The sequence below is a fragment of the Centroberyx affinis genome, unplaced genomic scaffold, assembly GCF_046629955.1.
Source record: "Centroberyx affinis isolate AG114_WGS23_722 - 3 ecotype Tasmania unplaced genomic scaffold, CSIRO-AGI_Caff_v1 ptg002888l_1, whole genome shotgun sequence".
In the NCBI taxonomy this organism is placed as follows: Eukaryota; Metazoa; Chordata; class Actinopteri; order Beryciformes; family Berycidae; genus Centroberyx; species Centroberyx affinis.
Genome location: NW_027281017.1, coordinates 30,639 through 54,370, shown reverse-complemented (window position 1 = coordinate 54,370; position 23,732 = coordinate 30,639). Strand labels below are relative to the sequence as shown.

General features: G+C 42.2%; 1 protein-coding gene across 1 annotated transcript; it reads right to left on the bottom strand.

The window, feature by feature from the left end:
• Nucleotides 1–322: 322 nt before the first annotated feature.
• On the bottom strand, nucleotides 323–18,854 carry LOC139658403 (uncharacterized). The gene is made up of 5 exons (XM_071536532.1): nucleotides 18,284–18,854; nucleotides 9,850–9,931; nucleotides 9,094–9,611; nucleotides 5,432–5,485; nucleotides 323–1,738 (listed from the first exon to the last, which is right to left on the bottom strand). Exons 1-5 carry the CDS (start codon nucleotides 18,350–18,352, stop codon nucleotides 1,613–1,615), a joined length of 849 nt encoding a protein of 282 aa, XP_071392633.1. The 5' UTR covers nucleotides 18,353–18,854; the 3' UTR covers nucleotides 323–1,612.
• Between the last annotated feature and the right edge of the window lie 4,878 nt (nucleotides 18,855–23,732).

The window sequence follows — 23,732 nt, the reverse complement described above, 5'->3', positions numbered from 1 at the left end:
TGTCATTGTCCTTAAAATTGTTTTTAGTGTTTTACCACTTACTGTAACACATCTGTAATCAACAGGATGTCTAGCATTAAAGATTGTTTTTCATCTAAACCACCAATCAGTTATATTTAGACTTTTGACAGCAAGCAAGCAAGATGTGGGATTTAAGAGCTGCTTGAGCAACACATTCTGTGGGAAACCATGCCCACATTTTCAAATGCATGGTCGGTAAACATTTAGCTGCAAGGAGAGTAAAAACATGGCAACAATATGAAATGTCACAAGATATATGGGAGATGGATACAAATGAAAAACACCTCCTAAACAAGAGGCCACAGGGCATTTATTGGTTCATTTTATGCAACAAGGGACGAAGACGTGTCACAATGTTACATTCACTTCAGCGAATCGTAGTTACAGTGGTGACATTGTGTTTAATCAACACAATCAACAAGGGATACATTCATATGCACTAGTAGGTCATCGTGTTATTTGAGCAAAATTGTTCTCTCAGTGTCTGTACTGTACTCCCATTATCTCTGTCCAATTTCAAAAGCCTAGTATTACCTCAAGTTACATTCAGTACAACAGGAATGTCATGTCAAGGCATTAAGAGATTTTTTAGAAAACACTGGGCTGTCTTAGATATACCAGTGGCCCTCGTCTACCTAGAAAGTAATGAGGTACAATATTGGAAAAAATGGCACACTACATGTAGGCTATGCATAACAAAGCACCAATTAGACTTGCCAAATTTCGTGCAGCGAACTATTCTCATACTTCCTTATTTATACATACCTCTTTCTGCAAAACAGTGGAATTCATGCAGGGAAAGAGGACACAAGTACTTGACTTTGACCCGGACTAGAAGTCACAAATTCATTAATAAGGGTACATCATCAAAGGTCAAAGGTTGACTATTCAACTACAGTCATACATTTTGTTATAGCTCATCATGACCTGCATATTGAAATAAGACATCCAACAAAGTAGTTCTTCAGACAGGCAAGATCTACATTATACAAATGTGACCACTGTCTATTCATTTTATCAATGGCAAGATGTCAGGTGACTCGTCTTGCCACGTTTAGTATACAAAGTTACCAAGAAACTTACAAGGTGTCCAGAAATCACAACAAAGGAAGAAACCTTGGAACCTTTTGATTGTCTTACATGCATTTCCCTTGAAATTGTCCAACCCAAAACTAAATTCAAGTTGTCCATTTCAAAATGGCTGCCTTGTCCCTTTGTACCATCTCTGGTCCACAGTCCATATTCGTTTCTCGATCATTCCTACTCCACTCACAGGGTGTTCTGAGAGACAGCTGTACATATGCAATACCTGAAGTATCCTTAAAAACTCGTTGCCTGATACCGTGGTTTAGGCCATGTTATTCTCAAAGTGTTCCTGTTGATTCCGCATGGAGAGCAATGATCAAAGTGACAGCGTTACAGAGTGGGATTACCTGAGTGTGCAATAGTTCGACCATCAAACATCGTCAAATGTCTTTCCTAGCGGTCAGTCTCATTAACAGTCACTTCCTCGGTCTCGCTGCAGAAGCCGCGGCAAGCAGCGGCCCGGGAATGAGCGGGGGTGGGGGAAGAGGAACGCCTGGCGAGTTTCTTACGAACAGGGAGGATCCTCGGACGGGGTCAAGGGGCTGCACGGGGGCGCCGTGCTCAAGGACCGGAAGGCGAAGATGGAGGGATCATAGGTGTACCTGGGCGGAGGACGAGTGCCGGTCAGATTCTGAGGACAGAGAGAGAGAGAAGAGGTCATGGTGAGTGAGAGACTAGTCAAGAGTGGGTGTCTGGGTCAGTCCAGCTTTTGAGCTTTATTGGACGGGAACGGCAGGTGGGCCAAAGGCTAAGGATTACTTGGTGTCTCAGAGTTATGGCATTATTGGTCAGGTACAGGTCAGCACCACTTAACTACTGGTCTAAACCAAGTTAGCAACGGCCCTGAAACTTAAGAATGCACTTTTTTGTCGATAGTACAGTATAAAGTTGTGGTTGGGTCATAAGAGTGTGAGAAAAGTGGCTGAAAACCAAACTAGCAGGCCATAAAGTATACAGTGTGTGTGTGGGAGAGGGGGGAGTGACTGTCTCATTAAAAAATGTTCACTGTGACTTTTCATTCATGGTACAGGTTCGGTGACATAAATGCTTTTCCACTCGCAGGGCCGGCCCCCTCTGGGCAGAAGCTCGCTCTTTGCGGCTCTGTAAGCCCTCCGTCTAAAATTAGCCCTGGTCATTTTCCTCCCAACAGGAAACGACAGGAAATGGCTTTGTGTGATTTGGCAGTGAGGCAGCACTTTCTCCAGACCCCGCTGAGGGGGAGCAGAGCTTGTGGGAAGGTGGGCTGAGAGAGATCGGGGCCTAGAGATAGATGGGCGCACTGTAATCAGGAACTGACCCCATGAGTCTGAGGGCAAACTAGTAGTGTGCGTGTATGTGTGTGTGCGTGCGTGCATGCGTGCAGGCAACAGCTGTTGATTTTCAGTGTCATCCATGACAAGTTCCTCTTTCAACCAGCTCTCCACATCCATCTCAGTACAAACGGCGTCACTGTAACTGACTTCCACTGCAGCGGTGCGATACGCCACTGTTATGAAACGCTTGCCACTGGTACTGGAAAAGTACCTTGTGACATCAATGCATATGAAATAAGGCACCATTAACTCTGAAAATGAGGCTACAGGTGTTGCTATGACTTCAGCCAACATCTTAAGGGATTCAACACTGACAACTGAGCCACTGTAGCATGGCAACAATTCCCAGTACCACTTAGAGGTGTTTCACAAACCCAGACATTTACAAACATCGATGTAAACAGGCAAAAAGTTTCTTTTTGGCTTCTGAACAAGTGGAAAAACAAATTATAGTGCAAGGATGAGTTAAACTTTTATAGATGTGGCTGTGTTAAGATGTTCTCCATATGGTAGCTGTAAGTCAGTGCAACTGCGGGGGAGAGTCATACCTACAGATGGATGCCTATCCACATTGGCATTCCCAATAGAGTTGTTCTGCGTTCTCATCAGCAGAATGACATTTAAGGCCCAAAAGGGTCAAGCAAAGTTCAAGTCCTTCAGTTGCTGCAGACTTTTTAACAACAATAACATCAAAAGGAGAGGTTGAAAGGCAGAGGGAGAAATGTTTAAGAGGAAAACCGCCAGTTGCATTCCTGTTCTACTTCACCTGGAGCTGAACCGGTTTGACAAAAATGCCTCTGTTTCAATGGAAGTTTAGGATTGTTATAAGTTTGCCCTGTTGGTCACCAATCAAGCCTCTGGACATTCAAAAAGTTTCCACAGTGCGTTTCTGTTTTGGAGAAATTGGCACCAACCTCCTGTTAACATCTGTCAGCGAGGCTAATACAAAAAAAAACTCTCATCACATGCAAGCCATGCAATTTATTTAAACAAGCTGTCATAATGGTAAGAGCAGTTTCAAAGGACTTTTATGTAAGTATGAGAAACACTGGCACATGTAAGGATATGCTTCTCAAATCCTATTCGTTTTCTAATTTCTCCTTTCACTTCGTTTTTCCCTTCCACTCTTTCCATATTTCAACTTTCTCCTTCGTCTCAATCAATCTTGCCCTCCCTCTCCGCCTCTTCTTTACGGTGGCTGAAACCAGATGCCATCACTCTTGCCTGCTACAGCCTGGGAAGCTCTCACCACCCCACTCTCCTGTTCACCTCCAACCCCTAGAGGGGGAGGCGTTCAGCAGCAGCGGCCAAGGCTGTGTTTTCCTACTGCCTCCACATGCCCCCCCCCCCCCTTCTCCAGCCACCCCCAAACATACACACACACTACCACCACCACCACCACCACCGACCTCCACAACCCCATAACAACTCCCATGCTTGAATCCAGCCTCCTCTAAGACAGGCCCCATTTACCCCCGTCCAGCTCCAGTGTCTCTTCTGGACCCACGCCAGGAAACTGAGGGTTGAAAGATAAAAGGGGAAAGAGAAACAGACATGGGGAGGTAGGGAAGGGAGAAGGGAGAGGGAGAGAAAGCGGCAGAGAAAAGAGGCAAGACAGAGAGAGAGAGACGAGGTGGATCGGAGTACTGAGTGGCATACAAAGAGTCAACAGGCCCCCCAAATGGCTAATCAATCCAAAGACCTACTGCGTACAGACTACTAGAAAATGTCTGGACTGGAACATACCCAATACCAAAAGACGTCACTGACGGGGACAACAACACCACCGACAAGACTGGCGAGAAGAGGAGATAATGAGCAATATCTGTGTATCAGTGGAGCTAAACAGATAGCAGCCGGCCGGGCTATAAATGGAAAATGACTTCATCCCTGGAAATACACCACAAGGGAACCGCACAACACTCCACCTCCTCTTCCTCCTCCTCTGCTCATCGCCACTCACTTCTCTTCCTCGGCCGCTCTGAACGATTAGCCCCAGCTTTAACACATTTGCGTGGCTCAGACATATAGCTAGAGCTGAGTATGTAGAGGATTGGAGAAACCTAGATGTAGCCGTTACTGTCTGTGTGTGTGTCTGTGTGCGTGCGTGCGTGCGTGTGTGTACATAAACAAGTGCGTGATACTGCTTCAATTGACACTAGCCCACACAACGTGATAATAACGTCACTTTTCTCACCACACTGTGCATCCTTCTGGAGTGCCCCGCGTTGTGCCAAGATGCCCAGGCTGGTTCCAGTCGACTCTAGTTCTCCAGCATGCTTCCCTTACCCACTACAAACAAAATCTAACAGCCCATACGCAGTTACAGTACTGAGCCGGTGGATCATTTCAGCAAAAATAAGTTATGTTTGGAAACCATATAATGAATGATCCCAACGCAGCTACGCACACTCCTAAGAACACTAATAAGACACCTAGAAAAGCTAGTTCATCAAGTCAGTGATTGAAAGAGATCAAACTTAAGAACCACCCAAAAACCACAATATTTTCTTGTTCCTCTGTCTTGGGCGTCCCTGCAGTAAACTAGCATTTACTTTGGTGCTATATGCAAATAGAAATCTGACACAAGCATCAGATTTTGAGACGTCTCAAGCATGGCTCTGTCACTAGTAGGGCATGGGAACAAACGCTGTTGCCAGATGCTGTCCCAGCATGCAGTTGGAGGGACATCAAGGTGTTGGCGACAAAGACAGACTGGGCTGTTCACGGGGGCCGAGCAACCTTGCAACCTTATCACTGCTGTAATGGACACCCTGATCTGGACTGCCTATTATGGTTCTGCATAAAAGGAGAGGCACTGTGTGTGTGTGTGTGTGTGTGCGTGTGTGCATGTGTGTTTAAATTATTACCACTTGCATAAACAACTGATGTTCATTAGAGCCATTTCAGCTGGCTTTTATATCAAATTGCGCACATGCATCAGGACAAAATGCTACAATGTTTTCTTGAGTTACTGTGGGAAAGTGAAACTTGAATAAAAATGAACTCACCCGAATCTTTATACTGCGTGTTTTCCCTCCGCAGTTCTTCTTCAGCAGCATTTTCTGTGAGAAAACAAGGATGTACAATGACAGCTATAAAAAGAGCATACAGTTCCTTTTCCTCAATACAGATAAAAACTTTGCAGTAGCTTTTCTGTCTGTGACACTCCCAAAACTTTGTAAGAGTTGCATACTCATGCATACGCATCTTATCTTGTGCAATATCACCATGAACGTTGCGTAGCGTGTGAAAAAACACAAAAGCACAGTAAAATGTCTTGATAAGGCTTATGTGCATAACTCTCAAGTGAAGGTTGATTCTAACTGAGCATATGAATAAAGAATTTCTGCTGCATGACCAAAAGCATCATACTATCACTAGGTTTTTAAAGCCATAACGGGGCAAGAGCTGAACGTTAATTAACGCTGAATCAGGGCGATCAAGGAAGTGAGGCAAATCCAGCTGTCTCGCTAAACTAAACAATCAGTCAATGAGGCTTATGCAATATCCTGTCTCCCACTCCCCTCCATGTCCACGCAGCTCCGCCGTTCTCATGAACAGTGGGGGTGGAGGGGACCACACAATCACGGAATTGTCTCGGGCCGGAGAGGTAGCTTCTGAGGGGGAAGGGAGCACGGGGAAGAATGGAAACACAAGACTCCTGCTGTTGTGGAGTGGGAGAGTTGGTGTGCACTTGCCCTCATGCTCACCTCCCGCCAAACCCCTATCTCTTTTCTAACAATGGCGGTACAGTCCGCTTTGGGGTGAAAGTTTCTTGAATATCATTAAAATTGAAAACTTTGCGCTTGATGCTTGATTCAGCATCTCCAAAAAAAAAGCTAAAAAAAAAAGAAAAGGTCGTCAAAAATATGAATATTTTCAAAACTGGGTGCGATCATCAATGAAAAATCCAGCTTTAATTTGAGCAACAAGTGCATTTCTTTTCAAGTCCGACATATTTCTGAAACAATCAGCAAAACAGACATCTGCCATGCAAACTGTTGTCCGTCCATGATAATCAGGCCGACAAACAATGGCAGTGCCACATCTGAGCAAGTGGGCAAGGATTAGCATGCATGATGGATTAGCAGAGCCTGAAAGAAAACACCCCGCTGACCCTTTAACCCTATCCTTAAGAATATTATGAGATAAATAAATGTATCGCCCGGGTTGCGGCTCATGCTGGTCGCACATGGGGCACGGTGGCGTTGCGCGCTTGCCAATCACTGTCCTTGGATAGCCCAAGATCGGCGGTTCCCAAAGAGGGGTCCGGGGACCACCGTGGGACCCCGACTGGGTTTTGAGGGGTTCCGCAACAAAATGAGAAATAGTTTAATCTCATTATTATGTCACTCCCTAGAAGTTGGCACGAGGAGAGAATGTGTCAGGATGACGACTTTGATCACAGGTTTCACTCCCCACTGTTGTAATCACCCCACCTACAGTATTGACAATTATATAATTGTCATATCTTATTCATATCTTAGTCATACACTACCAGTCAAAAGTTTGGACACACAACATTTTTCTTTATTTTTACAAAACATCAAAACTATGAAAGAACAAATGGAATTATGCAGTGACCAAAAAAGTGTGAAACAAATTACAACTATCTTATATTTTAGATTCTTTAAAGTAGCCGCCCTTTGCCTTAATGGAAAGGCAAAGGCTTTGGAAAGAAATTCATACATAGGCATCAACTTCACTATTTATATTTGTCTAAGAAACCAATTTCAAGCATTTAAGCATAGGCCTTTAGATCAAAATGGCTTTAAGGGAATGAAAAACAGTACATTAAATCAGGTGTGTCCAAACTTTTGACTGGTAGTGTCTTACAACAAAAATCTTCTCAGATGAGGTTCCATAGGAAATAATCTTTCTAAGTGTGAGTCTGTGGTCCAGAGTGTATCTACTTGGGGGTCCAAAATGTTTGGGAAGTTGGAAGTTGGTAGTTGGAAGAGTAGTGCTCAACTGTGATCTAGGACCCCCCCCGTCCTACTCACATCACAAATAATTCCCCTGGTTTTTACACCTTTACGTTGCAGAGTTTCTCAACGACTCAACATAGTCATCTTTCTGCTTAAACTACAGGACAGCATCTGTGAAAGAAGTTACATGGACACAGTGCAGAAGTTTAGGCAGACTTGGTGACTGGAAGTTGTCCAGCTAAAGGGTTAATGGCAGAGCCGAGCGGTGTCTGCTAGCTACCTCTGTAGGCCCCCTATTGTATTCCCTGCAGCACCTCCCATTCCACTTGACTGAATGTGCATACACTCTCACATCAAGACACACTCACATACAATTGATACAGCAACAAACTCAGACATGAGGATATACGTACAGTATGCAGACACAAAAGACAGGCAGACAGACAGGCACACACACTCTTTTCCTCTTTTTTTTCTTTTGCCCCTCTCATTGCTGCCCGCTGTCTCTCATCATCTGTTCTTTCCCTCTAAAAACCCCATCGACATATGGACCCCTGAAACCTGCAGCTTCTCTCCGCAAACACACACACACCCTTTCCCATCTACGGTGTGGGCCAACAAGTCTATTGGATTTTAATGATCAGCGGACCAGCTTCTCCATGACTCATTAGTGGCTGTCGTTTTTCTGTTGTTTATTTATTTGTTGTTTAATCCTCTCCTTCTGCCTCCACCCCTCCATCGTTTCCCCTCGCTCGCCAGCCTTTGTGAGAAACGAGGGCGGACATCTGCCGTCCGTGCCTCCCTCTCCTTCATCCCTCTCCAGCCAGACCACCGTGGTGGCAAGCGTCCGGCTATGGAGAGGGATGACTGTGTGGGCCTGTGTGAGTGTGCACGTGTGTGTGTGCACGTGTGTGTGTCTGTGTGTGTGTAGGGTAGCTGGGTAGACTGTGGGGACATTATTGTACTTTTGGACCTAATCCCCAGACCAACGTAATTGTTTGCATTGTTCGCCTGGTAGGCTAAGGCCCATCTGCTGCTTGGTACTTTCAACATTTTCAATGAAATACACATATTGTTTTAGCTGAATTATATATTAAATATTTCATTGCTAAAGAAATGTACTTCAACTGATGCTAAAAGGGGGTAATCCACTAAAAGCTAATATTTTTGAGACAAATTGGCTCCCAGTTATCGCTCTCACTTATTTTAGGGTAGAAAATGAATCTGCTCTGCCACCTATTTTACGGTGCATTATGTCCAGTAACTATGAATCCTCTGCTCATTTATTGTTCAACTTACATTACATGATTTATTGATAAGTATTGACTGTGATACCACAGCACTATGGTGTTAACAGGTGGGTTAACACCATAGTGCTGTGGTATCACAGTGTTGTTGTAACATATTAAAATATTTAATTAATGTGTTGACTTGACCAATGTAAATCTGGCTCAAGCTTGTGTGACTTTTACCGTACTACCTAGTGTATGAGCGCACATTTTATTTCCCTTATGCAGGGCTCTATGTCACCTAAAAGTGCATATCGTAATACTCCTAAGCAAGCACTGCACATTGCAAAAAGCAAAAATGAAACAAACCAACGGGTGTGGTATTTCCTATATCGCACAATCACTCATCATGACATGTTGATTAAATGAGTTTTGCAATAAGGCAAACAGTAATAGATTAGAGGAGGCCTCCCTAGTTTCCTATAGCACTGTAGTATCAGTAGGACTACTAACCTGTTGCATTTTCTCCAGGTCAAGACTAGGCCTCCCCGGTTCCCCACCATAGCTGTGCCGATACTTTCGGTAGGGGGCCGCCGACTGGTCAAAGTGGGTCAAAATTATGGGCCGCGCCACTGGCTGCACCACCTGGAGCTGAAAGCGCATGGGGGGCGGCTTGAGGCTGCGTGGCGGGCTGGAGCTGAAGAGCACGGGGCTGGGAGAGGCCGCCAGGCAAGCCCCGGGCTCCACCAGAGGCCTGGCGGAGGCGGCCGGTGACCCGCAGCCGCAGAGGTCCCGCACCTCCTCGTCGCTGGAGGCGCTGCTGTGGTGGTCGCTATGGCGATGGGGAACCGCCGACGCCCACTTCCTGTTGTCGCCGCAGCTGATTCGCTCAAGCTCCTCCTCTGAAGAGTGGCGATCCAGGTTAGCGTCTAGCAGCAGGCGGAGGCGTCGCAAACGAGCCGGGGAGAGGGGACCCTGGTTGTGCTGCTGACTGGTGGCCAAGGGGGTGAGGGCACAATTCCTCCGTCGTTCTAAAGGAGGCGATGAACAGGAAACGTCAAAGGAGAAGTAGGAGAGGTGGTTGCAAAATAAAGTGCAGCTGTTCCTAGCTAACTAAGTGTGTGATTGGCCAATCAAGTGCAGTAGTTGTTTGAAATGCCTAAATGCAAATCATTCAACTGTGAGAACCATAATAAGCAATATGTGATGGAGAAATACGTAACCTATGCAATTACAACAAAGACTGTTGGGTTGGCAGAAGGCACATACCTCTGTCAATCTGTGCAAGCTCCTGGTTCTCACCCTCTGAATCATCACTTTCCCCTCCCTCTCCACTGCCATGGTAAGAAATCTGGAAAAGGATTGAGGTTATAGGTCAGATATGCCATGAGGTAACACCTGTTAAATTAACCTTGACATCCCTCATTGTGGTAAAGAACGCTCCAAAATGAGAGGGCCTTCTCTTTTCACCATATTTCTAAAATAAAATTGGCCTAGAATGGATCATGGAGGGTATTTTAAGTTTCACATTATTTGAGCATTGAATCAATTAAGCAGGAGAATCTCCATTACAAAGTTGCACTAAAAAAAAACGGAAGAACTAAATAACTGGCCTACTGACCCAATTACAACTTCAAGATATATATATAAAAAAAAATATTAACACAGATTAATAAAAAGTACAAATAATCAAAAGCAAAACCTAAATCCTTGCCTTGGTATAAGCCAAAAAAAGATTGATCCAACTGCTAATTTTGAGCTTTGCACAGTTACAATGTGTTCAGTTGGCCACAAAAACAGCCGATACTGAACAAAACAACAACAAGACTCCCACTCTAATGGGAGCAAAAGTATTATTTCATTTTCCTATGACATTTTTATTCTGGATGTTGTGAGGTAATGCTTGCAGTTGCATTACATGCAGTATAGATGCTTTAAGTTAGAAAATGCAGAACTAGTCGACAGTTCAAGGTGCTGGCTAAGCTGAGTGCAGGCTACTTTCTTTTCCCACAACCTGAACCAGACTGTCTCTTTAAAATCAATTCCTCGTCTACAGCAGTAGCAACAATACATAAACCCAACAGACTGCAACGCTAAGAGTTAAGTAATGCGCCTCACACTCAGTAATTACCACTCTGAGGCCTCGCCGAGCAGCTGCCATCTGTGCTTGTGTGTGTGTGTGTGTGTGTGTGCCTACACACATACATACACACATTCATACATACACAGTGTCCTCCCTTCCACTCTCTAATACACACACGCCTCCTCTTCCTTCTGAAGTACTTCAAAAAGAGGGAAAGGGGAGAAAGGAGCCAGGGCCTCAAAGCCTGACAAGGGCAGACGGCATTCAGTTCACATTAAATGTGAATTCCACTGTATAGTTACACAGACTGTGCAGCAACATGTTATGCTGTTGGAGATTTCCTTCCTAAAGGCTGAAATACAAATCAACAGGCAACATTACAGCGTCATATAGCTGCATCTCATCTTAAAAATGTAAAAACAATTTTCACTGTCATCTACCAGACACAATTTTCTTAAAATGATTGAAAAATGGATATTTCCATAGCATCCTATATATGTAGTGGAGGCACTCACAACCACAATTCTGAATTGTTTCAAGCCACAGTAAAAAGACACACACCTATCTATTCTATTGGTACATCAAAAGTGTCCATACAGCATAATAGTGTTATCATTCTACTGGGAATAACTAGGGAATAAATCACCATGCTTCATGCTTTCTCAGTTGGCATATACATGATGGATGTAACAACCAGAATGCTAAATAAGAAACTGATGTTAAGAAAATGGAAACCATTCATAGCCCATATAGTATGATGATCAGGCTGTCCTGATCATCATACTATATGGGCTATGAATGGTTTCCAAAACTTTGGATACAAAGTTTCAAGATATCAGTTAGCATAGCATAACATAATTGGTGCCTGATGTCAGACCACAATTTGTAAAGCCCTCCAGTTTATGATTAGTAGCAAACTACTAGTTTCCACATGAGCTGTCACTGAAAAAATAGTGATGGTAGTGGTAAATAGTGGTGTGACATTGGTCTTTTTTGTTGTACACACGCTTCTAATCAAAATGTGAAACTACAGCCAAATGTTATGCTTATGATTAAAGAAACTACATCAACTGAAGTTATTGTTGCAGCCCATCTCCAAATTTCAGGCAAGACAAATTCACTTTCAGCAGGTTAAACTCATCCAAGTTAAATATTTGGCCGCATACCTCCTACATATCTGGGTGAAGTTATTGTATCATCAACATCACCAGACTATTGACATTGTTATTTGAGATATTCGGGTAAGCCCTAAGTGCAGCGCTGTTCAGTTTCAATGTTATTTGAGTTGTAGGATGGATTCTCAATGAACAGGCCTGAGCCAGTGCTCCCTCCTACCACCATGTTCAAGTTAAACAGTGTCACTTTATAAACTCTGTTGGAAAATTACACCGAAGAATAGTTGTGGGAAGGAAATGTGTCTTGGCAAGTGGCTGGCTCAGGCCTTGAGCTGCACTGTACACTGCAGTAGATTATTGTGGGGCAGAATCCATGAAACAGATGAAATCCCATATAAATTCATTGTTGTAAGAAGAATGAAGAGATGCTGATGGTTCACAAAGTTCACGTCCTAATTATACATAATGTGAAGGTGATGACATGACTTTAGTTTAACATGAGCCATTTGTCTGTATTTATGCTCACTGAGAACAGGACTCTAACATGTTTAAGCATATAACGCTTCAGAGACAGATGGTTCCCCCACATAGTACTCATTGCCTGCGCAACTAGAAGAGCATACAAGCTAACAGTAACTATTTGGCCTTTCCTTGCCCCTGGGGATTGTCTCAGAGGTTGCTGTTGATGGTTCAGAGGAACAACAGATGAAATGTAGGGCATGTGTAACTCACTTGCAGCATAGGCGGTAACAGCTATAACCAAAGTAGCAGACTTGTTAATGTGTTCCAACCTCTGTCACAATATTCTGTAATCCTGTGGCGCAATGATATGACATGTTAAAAAACACACACACAGGCACGCACACACTGTTGAACCACAAACACACAACTGAGTAAGCCACAGTGTTCCAGCGTCTGACTCATCAAACAACCTTCAATTTTCAGTGACTTCTTTTCCTTACTTCACAGGCCCACAGATGCACTATTATCAGTGTAATACTACCCACCAGCTGAATGGCTGGTGCACTATCTGAGGAATTACAACTCATGCAAATAAGGTCCGTGTCATCAGACCATGAAAAATTACACCATGCAAATCTCATCTGGGATTCTAAAACAAAGGTGTGGGTGCATGTACTAGTATTTGAATAGGCTTTGCTCCCACTACAAACTGTTTTAGACCATCAGTCAAGCATGGATTTTCTATGGATTTTTCATGAAGATTTTAATATATATAATTTGCTTTCTCACTGTCATTCAGCATATCTGAATATGTGAGGAAACAGTCTTTCAAACGGCAAGTGCATTCTGTGTGGTGTGAGTCTGTGTGCGAGACAGAGGAAGAGAACTTTGCATTTCTTTTTCAGTGAAGCACAACTGATTTGGTTACTGTTTTAGCAAGGCAACAAACACTAAGCCTGGCAGACAGTCAGCTTCTGGTTTGACAGGATGAGACTATTATGTTTTTATTTTAATTAAAAACAATATTGCAAATAGTAAATCAAATACAGCAATAACGACATTTGTTGGCAATTGCACTGATGGCCAACAATTTACTTGATTTACATGCAGTCTGTATATTAAGTTTAGCAATAACATCAAGTAAACATGAATTGATCTCTTTTAAGAACATGTATTAAAATGTATTCATCAGCTGGTTGTAATATGCTTGATGCATTTGGTGAAAACTTTATTATAAAACAAACCCAAACATTTTTGCTTGCTAGGCTCCTTGTCAATGCCAGTTCTTTATTCTTTTTTCAGCTCTTTAAAGCTGCGGTTAAGCCTGGATTGCACCACTCCAACCTGGATAGGCCTCATACTATAATCCCTGCAGCTAAGCATCGATAGCGCCTTTCCAAAAGTGTCAGTTTCGGATGAATAGTGGTGCAGCTCTAATGCTACTGGCCTGATAAGAAGTAAAAAGTCGATCATGAAAACCTGTAGCTGTGCTGAAGTAGGAGGGGTGCCACACTTTTGACTTGGCCGTACCGTTAGTTGGCAAACACTTACTACTTGTGTACAATCATACAAGTGTTGCATTCCCTACAGCTGAAAAGCTTTGTCCAAGTTTTTCTTCCATCATCTACAACACCCAAAACCCTCTGAAATGGATGTTGTTGAATTTAACATTCATAACACTGAAATGTTTTGAGATTACAAACCAAGGCTTCTTCCAAAATATGAAATGTACCAGTACAATCAAGAGAATGTAGGTTATTTTTTCATCAGCACATTTTTTGTGTTCATTAAGCCTATTTGGTTCCTTCACAAGACTGAAATCCTGGTAAACAAGGTTTTCCACCACCATCTGACCCCATTTCACCTGGCATGGATGGCACCAGTGTTATCGCTTGTGTTGAATGTGAATGAATGTGAACATGTGAGCCAAGGCAAATGGATGAGTGTGTGTGCGTCGGTATGTGTGTGTGTGTCTGCACCAGTCCACAGCATGTGAGCAAAAGCACACTTCCGTGTAGCAGACTCACATGTAGTTCTGAGAAGGGTTAACGTATACCTACATGCAAGTAACAAATTGTAACATCATTGTAAAGGTATAAGAGATAACGCACAATGCACAAATGAGGCGCACAAACTCCAAATCACCTCAGTTGGGTGTCAAATCAGGACCACCCACAGTCACACCCATGCACACACACTTATTAGTCATCAGCATCACATTCACTGAGTGAAAACAACAAACCCCGGTAAAGGAAATGTGCTATGCTGTATACAAAAGTGTGAAAATGGCCTTTAAAAAGCAAAATGACCCCCCGCTTCTGCTTCCATATTAGCACACTAATAATAGGGGAGAGTCTCCTAATTGTCATGTTCTGTCATGTTCTGCCTCTGTCTAATACTTGCTAAGACGAAACGAGATAGCCCAGTGATTATTAGCCACAGCTCTATAGTAGCTTTAAAAGAACAGAGCTCCTCGATTAATTTTTGTGAATATTCAGCAAATCAAGTAAATCATTGGTGTTATAAACCTAAAGTGTTTATAACAGTGTGCTGTGTTTCATCAGGCTCCTCCACTTCTCCAAATAATGAATACCAAAAACATGTTTCAGTTATTCAAAATCTAGGCAAATTGACAAAGCTTTAACATTTTGGGCAGGGGCGAACTGTCGTTAGGCGGAGATTTGGAATAACAAATGATACTAAAAGCATGAGGCATGACAGCAGCATAGGCCTGCAGCAGGTCAAACTGCACCAAACTGGCTGGGAACTCTTCCTGTGTTTCTCTAACCAACCCTTGGTCCAAGTGAGGTGTCTGGAAAGTACAAGAGCCAATAGAAGTACTGTAGAACTTCATTTACAGTGTCTGAACCCATCAGGGAAGGAGGTTTCTCAATGATACAATGCAACACCCAGCCTAATCTTAAACACAGTATGTTTACAGATTTGTGCACAAATCTTGAGGATTATGTTATGCTACACAATACTGACAAAAAAATATCAGATGGCATTTTTTTTTACCTTAAATCTTACAGTTGTGACATTTAAGGTACAGGTCGACACCACTTTTTTTGCATAATTTATAGTTTATTTTTCACTTAATAAAATGTCAAAAAAACGTCAGGGGGAGAAAATTACATGCAAATGCTTATAATTTGGCCAATTTGAATAAAAAGACAAACATGCAACATCCTTTGCAGGCCAGGGGTTTATGACAGCATCAAATACCTAGCTTAGGAAGCTGCACGAAGCACCTTTGTGCAGCCTCTTGCAATTTGGAAATTGCCACAGTCAACATTGTGATTTGACATTGTTTTTAATTAATTTTGCAGCCCTACATCAATATCTATTAAGGAAAGTAATTGCAGACTACCTAATATCATTCAGAGTGATAGGACACACAAGCAAAGTGATGAGATTGCACAAACGAAGTCTAAAAAGCTGCTTTTGTGCAAACATGGAAAGACAGAGACAGTGGTGTGTTTGTGTGTCAAGAACAGTTGAATGAAATCCTTGTCACTCACTTGCATCACTGAGCGGCTTGCTAAGCTGGATCAATGGCAATGTCACAGCGTACACATGGCGCCCAGTTCACACACATATCAGCTTTGCTCTGCCCTTCCACACCGACATGGACACACTCGCTCACACTCAACTCCCCCTCGCATGCAAACACACGGCACAGGGTCAGAGTGGGTTGATTTTCTTTCCCTCGCACTCGAATGGGTCCTCTCCATAGTGTAGTGCAAGTAGTCTTGGTTAGTGTAAGCTCCCAGGAACAGTAATGTAACGGGGCCAAAGAGGCCTAAGCCCTTTGTCAACTACTGCAGTGGTCATTCACCCCTCAGTCTCCCAGTGTGGCCACTGTAGCAGACTTCAGTCAGGTCAGCTATGTATCATCTGAGATAACTGAGGAAAGAGTGATTATGCAAGCAAGCAAGCATTCTTGTGTTGAACAGAACCAACAGTTCTGGCACTATATATCAAGGAACTGGTTTTAGTGGTTAGAGCTAATTATCTAAACAGGGTTCATACCCAGGCCATCAGTGGCTAGATGCTTGGAATACTAGGCTAATCCAACCATGGTTTGCTTAAATTAAGAACAACAAACCTGAATAACCAAACCTCTGAAGTTTCATTTCACTCAAAGGTGCTCCATGTTATCACTACACTACTACAGGTTAAACTAGTTGTTTTTAAGACTAGCACTTTTCCAATCCATCACACAGATGCAGGTAGCCTGACATCAGTTCCTTGGAAGCCTACCCAAGCTATGTTTCCTACCAACTCCAAAACTGGCACAATGGCTATTTACGAAGAGAGCAAAAACACTGGTTTTAAAGTCACGTAGGCTTACCAGTGAAGCCCCGGGGCACAAGAGGTAATAACTGGTATGGAGACATGCAGAAATTGCCAGTTTTTCATTTTTCATACTTCGATTTAATAATCAGGGGGTTTTCTGATGGGATTCCTTTATAAATAGCCAATATATCAATTTCAAACCCAGCAGGCGTAGCGTTCACAGGCTTCCACAGATCTTGTGCATCAGGCTAGGACGCAGGCATACACTTCACTTTCTCATCACACTAACCACTTTGAGCAGAAAAATCCCACCGCTGAGCAGAACACTAAGCAGAAACAAAAGCAGACAATGGAGATGGCACACTTTCCCCAGTATCCTCAGCCAGGCCTTTGAACAGGAGCACTTTGGCACAAAATGGCTGCCATGCGACTATACAGTTGGTTGCCACACAATAGTGTTGTGGATGGAGCGAGTTAGTGACCCATGCAGGATACAATTCACCCTTCTACTCACCAAAAAGGGGCTTTATGCAAACTGAGCAGGCCATAACAATTGTGAAGCACTTACATGGATTCTGCAGCGGAAAATTGCAAGGAGGGTAAAGACTGTAGTTGTCTGAACAATTATGGTCGACAACAATAAGGTTTTACTGAGCTGTTTGTTTTTTTTTTAGTCTAGGTATTCATCCAATGTAATCAAATAAGCGCCATTTAACCCCCCTGCCCAGCACACACACACACACACACACACACCAACCTTAACACCAATCATAGCCACCTGGAAGTCAAACCATTACTCTCTTTAGTTGAAGAACTTTAACTGGAAAGCTTTCACAACCACAGCTATGAATTTGCAGTTCACGCAGTCTATTCCTCTCTTACTTAACTGTGCGTGTGTGTGTGTACACAAGAGCACTCTGACCGATTAATATGGAAACACTGTTGAGATAGGCATCCACACACACAGGCATCCACACACACACACACACACACACACACACACAATCTCACATCCAGAAGGCCTCCATATTCGCCTTCAACGGAAACAACCAAGTTATAATTTGTGAGTGAATCTCTAAGTGTGTGTGTGTGTGTGTGTGTGTGTGTGTGGAAGAGAGAGTTTGTTGACATGCCCCATGTTTGCTGGTGTGTTCGTGTAGCTTTGTGCATCTCCGGTTTCTTCTTGTAAACTCGGGCTAAGTACTGTAAGCTATGGACAGTAAATTCTTTCTAACATGGTAATGAATGGTTTGAGGACTTACAGAGGCAGAGAATACTACCAAAGAACACATACTTGTTGTTGACCATCAAAACAGACAGACTGACAATTTCCACTGAGCAGTTCAGCTGCTCCCATGACTGTATGTGGTCTCTGTCTCCCTGTGTGTGCAGTGTGTGTGTGTGTGAGTGAGAGAGAGGAGAGAGAGAGAGAGAGACAGAGAGAGAGACTACAAATTAACTCACTATACAACCCCATTCATTCAACCAAGGCTATACAGGCAGAGAAATCATGGTGTTACAAACCTGCACAACTGGCCTACAAATGAACAAGTCACAAGACAACAAAAGTAAACCCACACCTTCCACAAACAAGCTTAATTTCTTCTTAGCTGTATTTTTAGTGCAGTATCGGTCTACTGGCAACCAGGACTCGTACCTTAAAATGATATCTAACTGAGCAATATCACATCAAATGCATGTATTCCAATAGTAACTCAATTATTATCACCCAACCAAAACTTACCTTAAGTTGGAAGGGATGTATCTCATTGAGTGAATGTCTTCTTAGCTTCTTTGTCAAGGTCTTCAGCATGTTTTTTTCCTGAATTGCTTATGGCTTATCCCCTACAGTTACGTTGTTGTTGCTGTTTTCTCACGTGACAGTTACTATAAATTCATGAAAAACGTACGACTTTGCACATTAAAAAAAAAAAAAAAAAAAAGGCACACAGGACTTTCACTTAACTGCGAACTGCCAAACAGAAGAAAACAACACTGTGGGCAGCTGCTGACTCAGCTCCAAGTAGGCTAGTATCGACAAAATTGCTATCGAAATTCGTGAAACTGCGTTGACATGGGTTGTTTTTAAAGCCTGTAACGTAGTAAACTTGTTATTTTCGCGTTCATTTGAGTCGACGTGTCGTGAAAAAAGTCGTTTTCTCAGGCGGCTGTAACTGATGGGAGTCTTTTTTTTTTTTTTTTTTACCTCTCTCACTGTAGCCCCGGCTTACTTCCACACCTTAAGACAAAGATGATTTTAAAAAACTAAAAGAATATCAACTTGTTCGCATTCAGACACGCACACACGCACACTCACACACATACACACAACCAAATGCACACAAGCTGCGCGAACACACACGGAGTGCTCCTCTCGCCTGCGCGTCCCGCTCCGTGATTGGCCGTGCCGCGGAGTGATGTCATATATTTTCTCTCGAGGAGGAGGAGGAGGGCTGTGAGTTAAAGACACAATATCTTATCTGTTTACTTCCTCCTGTGATATCAAGACAGTAATTTATGATGTATTAAAAAAGGCACACGGGACTTTGTATTACTAGTTTAGTGCCTGTCTGTGGGAGACAATATGTGATTTGTTGCAGGCCCTACTTGAACTGGAAGCCATAATATCTTTACTTCCACTTATGATATCAAGACTGTGGTGATGCATTAGTAGTTTACTGTACTTGGAAGAAAAACTTGCATTTGATTTGATACCCATTTGTGATGAGGTGAGGTTAAATCCATATTATCTTATCTGTTTACTTCATCCTACACTATAATACACAATCTAATTGAGTATGTATTCGTAGTTGTTTTGGGAAAAACATAAATTTGATTTAGTAAATTAAGCTCTACTTAAGTTAGATTATTAAAGCCATATTATCTTTACTTCCTCCTTTGATATCAAGACTCTAATTAGACTCTATTAGTAGCCTAGTTCAGTGTCTGTCTTTAGCAGGACAAAATACACTTTGATATATTACAGCCTGCTTGTGATGAGATGAAGTTAAAGCCATGTTATCTAATCTGCTAACTTCCTTTTATGATATCAAGACATATCGAAACTTTTTATGTATCAGTGATGGGTTTCAATTGGGTATGGCGAGCTGTGGTTGGCATTGATATTAGTGTGTCTGTATTTCTGAGAAAAACATGGGTTTGATTTCATACATTACGCACGACTAGTGATGAGGTGAAGCATTACTACCACATCACCTCTCACATCTCTTGTAATAAGCATGGGATATGGGTTGAATATGATAATTAAGAAATTACCCTAACGATGGGGCTTATTTTGGCTGTGAAACGGACAAGTGTCGGAGTTGCGTTGGCTTCCATTGGCTTATCTTACACATATTTCTGTTTTTTCCCTCTTCTGCCAAGTCAGGCTAACTATTAGTCTTTTACAATTCCTTCATCTCCCAGCAAGATTCAACCCTGACCATCTCTTGGATCCACTGCAGAGAAAATGTGGTTCTCTTTGGCAGTGGCTGGAAACTCCCAGGGGACCCAGAGGGGTGCCAGGTGGTCTGCCAGCAAAATTAGGAATAGTTTATTATGGCTATAGTTTAATTCACAAGATTTCATCCCAATTAGTGAATGTAATATGATGACTATTCTAATCATAGGTTTCATTCTCAAGCCCTGCTCTATAGAAAATGTAATCATGTGTTATTTTGGGTCGATTTTTGCCGTAATAACCCTACTGTAGTATGAGACAAAGATACAGTAGAACAAAAGGGATTATTCCATTTCTGACAGTAAACACGCTGAATACAGCAGCACCTGTAGCTATTTGAGAAAAGGATGGAAGGCCTTCTCTCGACATAACGTTTTGTTTTTCGCATCCTTCCTTCTCTTGTTGTTCTGCACTATGTGATGCTCCAGTAGCCAACAGCACTCTTAACCTTCCCAACCAGACCTTTTTAAGGAGCCTACAAGGTCATCTGGCCTATGAGGTTATAGCACTCTGGCAGACAGAGAGAGAGAGAGAGAGAGAGAGAGAGAGTGAGAGAGAGATGGAAAGAAGGAGAGCGGGTCAGGTATAATTGGTGTGAGTGGGGCATCCAGTTTCAATGATGTCATTCTCTGCAACTACTGTCTACCGTAACGTAGATGGACAGAAAGTGTAGTTGTGTGTGTGTGTGTATGCGTGACCGTGCATGGGCATGTATATGTTTGCATGTGTGTGTGTGTGAGAGAGTATTGATGTCTTGCACTGTGGCTGCAGTTTGCATCCTCTCCATGCTTTGTACTTTGACTCTGAAACAGCCTCTAATCAGAAACAATTACTATTCATCTGCTAGATTCATGTTTTTTTATTTATTTATTTTTTATTTGGCAACATCTTTGTTGCTCAGCCTCATTGCTGTGGTGTTTCTGCTCTGCTCTTCCCAGAGATCACCTGTCAATCAAACCGTGTGTCCAGTACTGTGACGTCTTCTTCCTTGGATTCTCTGTTGAGGCAGTTTGAGTTTCTCTTTTCTCTGTCTGTTCAGCCATGATGGCTATCACTGCCCTTGCTCACTACCCAGTTCTTCATCTAGTTATTCCAAACAAACCTCTCTTGCTGCTGCTGGAAACATAGAACACATCACTCCCCGTGCATCAGAGGATTTTCCCCTACAAATACCTACCAGACAGGTGTTTAGAAAAGCAAATGCAAAAGCAAAATGGACATTTATTTATATGAAAATGTCACAGATAATCACTCTAACCTTAACTCCAATGCTTGTTTTCCTGCTGCTGACTCTCTTGTATGGTGCACACAAATAGCTCACTATACCTTTAAAGGCTTTGGGCTCACTTGTTTGTGTGTGAGAGGCTTTCTCTCTTAACACCTCCGGTCAGTGACCTGGTAAACTTTCCAAGGAACCTGTGGCTTGGCTCCAGGTCAAGCTCGCTGTGAATCTAATTTGCTGCCGAATATAGCCGCAGGCCATCGTCAACAATACTCAAGCCTGTGTATGTGTGGGCAGGCAATAGTAAAAAAAAAAACAAGCTCAGTACGTCATATTCATGATCATGTATAATTCTTTTTAGATTTTTGAAGAGAGTTTCATGTAATGGATCTCTGAAAGAACAGTTGGCCATTTTGACTTGTGGTCTTGCTGCTTGTTGTGACGTTGCTGGCCACATGAGGGCAGCATCTGTGTTGCTTTGGAGGCAGGAAATAATGAATGAAATAATTACATCTCAGAGTAGATCTGCGATTGCATTGCGCAGTCACAAAACATTGGAGCAGCACTGTTAGGTTTGGCATGTGTGTGTGTGTGTGTGTGTGTGTGCGGAGGAGGGCGAAGCGATACAATTAGTAATGAATTCAAACCACACTGTGACCAGATACTGATCAACATGACCTTGAGTTGGTTGATTGTCATGAGACAAACAAACAAAAATCAATGACATTCTCAGAAAAGCATTCATTTGTTGTTTTTTTTCTTTTCATATGAATGACATCAGACTGCTGCTGGGAATACATGCTGTGAGCTATGAGTGCGTCAGCCTTAAAAAGGCAGGTGAACTCGTCCACAGATAAGAATGTGTATAAAATGGCTATTTCGGCAACGCTCTTGGCTTGTTGCCTCCAACAACAACAGCAAGCTGAGATCCACCATGTACAGAAAGCTGGCCTTCTCCCAAAGCACGCAGCTTTTCCAATGACATTTCCATCGTGATTGCAAGTCTATGAAAAAAACCTTAAAACTGGTTGTACTTATGGTGAAGTTCAAGCAAGAATGCCCACTTTTTACTGATCATGTAGTTTGTTCACCTTTCACCCGGATCTGAATATAACTGTAATATTCACATTAGAGGGGTTTTATTCTTATATATTCAGTTGATCATTCACTGGAAAAGCAGTGTGTTTCTGATGCAGGACTAGATGGTATCAGTCAACCTGAACACAGGGACACTTCAAGGAGCAGGAGTGTGTGTTGGTAGCAGGAGTCTGGTTTGCTCTCTGCTGGTAGTTCACCATATTGCAGGGATCATGTGGCTGAGCAGGTTCTACATGTTCACCTTCAGTATTAGGAGATGTGTGTATAGGGAATATATGGGTGTGAGAGGTGTTTGTTCATTCTTCTGTCAAGCAAAAGAACACAATTCAGTTGTACTAACATTATATAAACTGGACTAGGGTCAGACCAATCCAGAAATGTTTCTCTCTTCCTCATAGCCTTCACTTAAAGGTTAGTCTCTTACACAATTTTGCCTCTGACCAATTCCATGGTTAGTGTGCAAGTAGTAGCAAAGTTCGCAATCATTGCATGATCATTGCATCATCATGATCCCTTTAAAGTGTGAATGGACACCATACCAGTTGTCAGCGATCACAGATTCAGATTCATACATCTTGAAAATAATTCTTAATTCTGTAATGGATGAAAGAGTGTAAAACATTGTTATACTTTTGTTTTAGTTTATGGAAAGTAGTCGTCCAACAGTAAAGTACAGTAAAGTACAGTACAGTGGAAAAAAAAAATACAATAGAAGACAATACAATACAATAAGAACAGAATAAGAGTATAGTAGAGTAGAGTATAATACAATACAGTATAATACAATAAAAGACAATATAATAGAATAAGCTATGATAGAGTACAATACAGTATAATATACAATAAAATTCAATATAGTACAATGCAATACAAATAGAATAGAATTGAATATGATAGAGTACAATAAAGTATAATATACAATCAAATGCAATATAGTACAATACAATACAAATAGAATAGAATAGAATATGAATAAGAAGTAGAGAAGAGTAGAGTAGGGTAAAATAGAGCAGGGTAGAGTGAAATACAATAGAAGACAATACAAAACAGCACTATACAATAATAGAATAATAGAAGAATAGAATACAGTAGAATAGAATAGAGAGAAGTTGTGTGCTCTTGCCTTAACCTTTCCTCGAGTGATGCATAGCGATATGACCGTATATGGAAATTCAATATATTGCAATACAAAAATGTGACAATACATATTGTGGGGCAGAAAAATGAACCATGATATTATTTCCATATTGCTCTGATGTAGTAATCACAAATTAGACAATTTCACATGCTCTCCATCCGAATTATATCATTGTCACTTTGTAATGGCATTTTTACATTGTTGTTTACACTCTAGCAGCCGATGGCATCGCTAGAAAGATTTGCGGCTCAGAAATAAACAGAATTCTGCACAGT

Bases quoted from the DNA above. Each gene is read 5' to 3' on its own strand.
- LOC139658403 (XM_071536532.1), bottom strand. From the start codon at position 18,352: ATGCTGAAGACCTTGACAAAGAAGCTAAGAAGACATTCACTCAATGAG. The intron at 9,932-18,283 runs GTAAGTTTTGGT...ATCCTTTTCCAG, and splicing joins TACATCCCTTCCAACTTAAG to ATTTCTTACCATGGCAGTGG. The intron at 9,612-9,849 runs GTATGTGCCTTC...CGCCTCCTTTAG, and splicing joins GCTTGCACAGATTGACAGAG to AACGACGGAGGAATTGTGCC.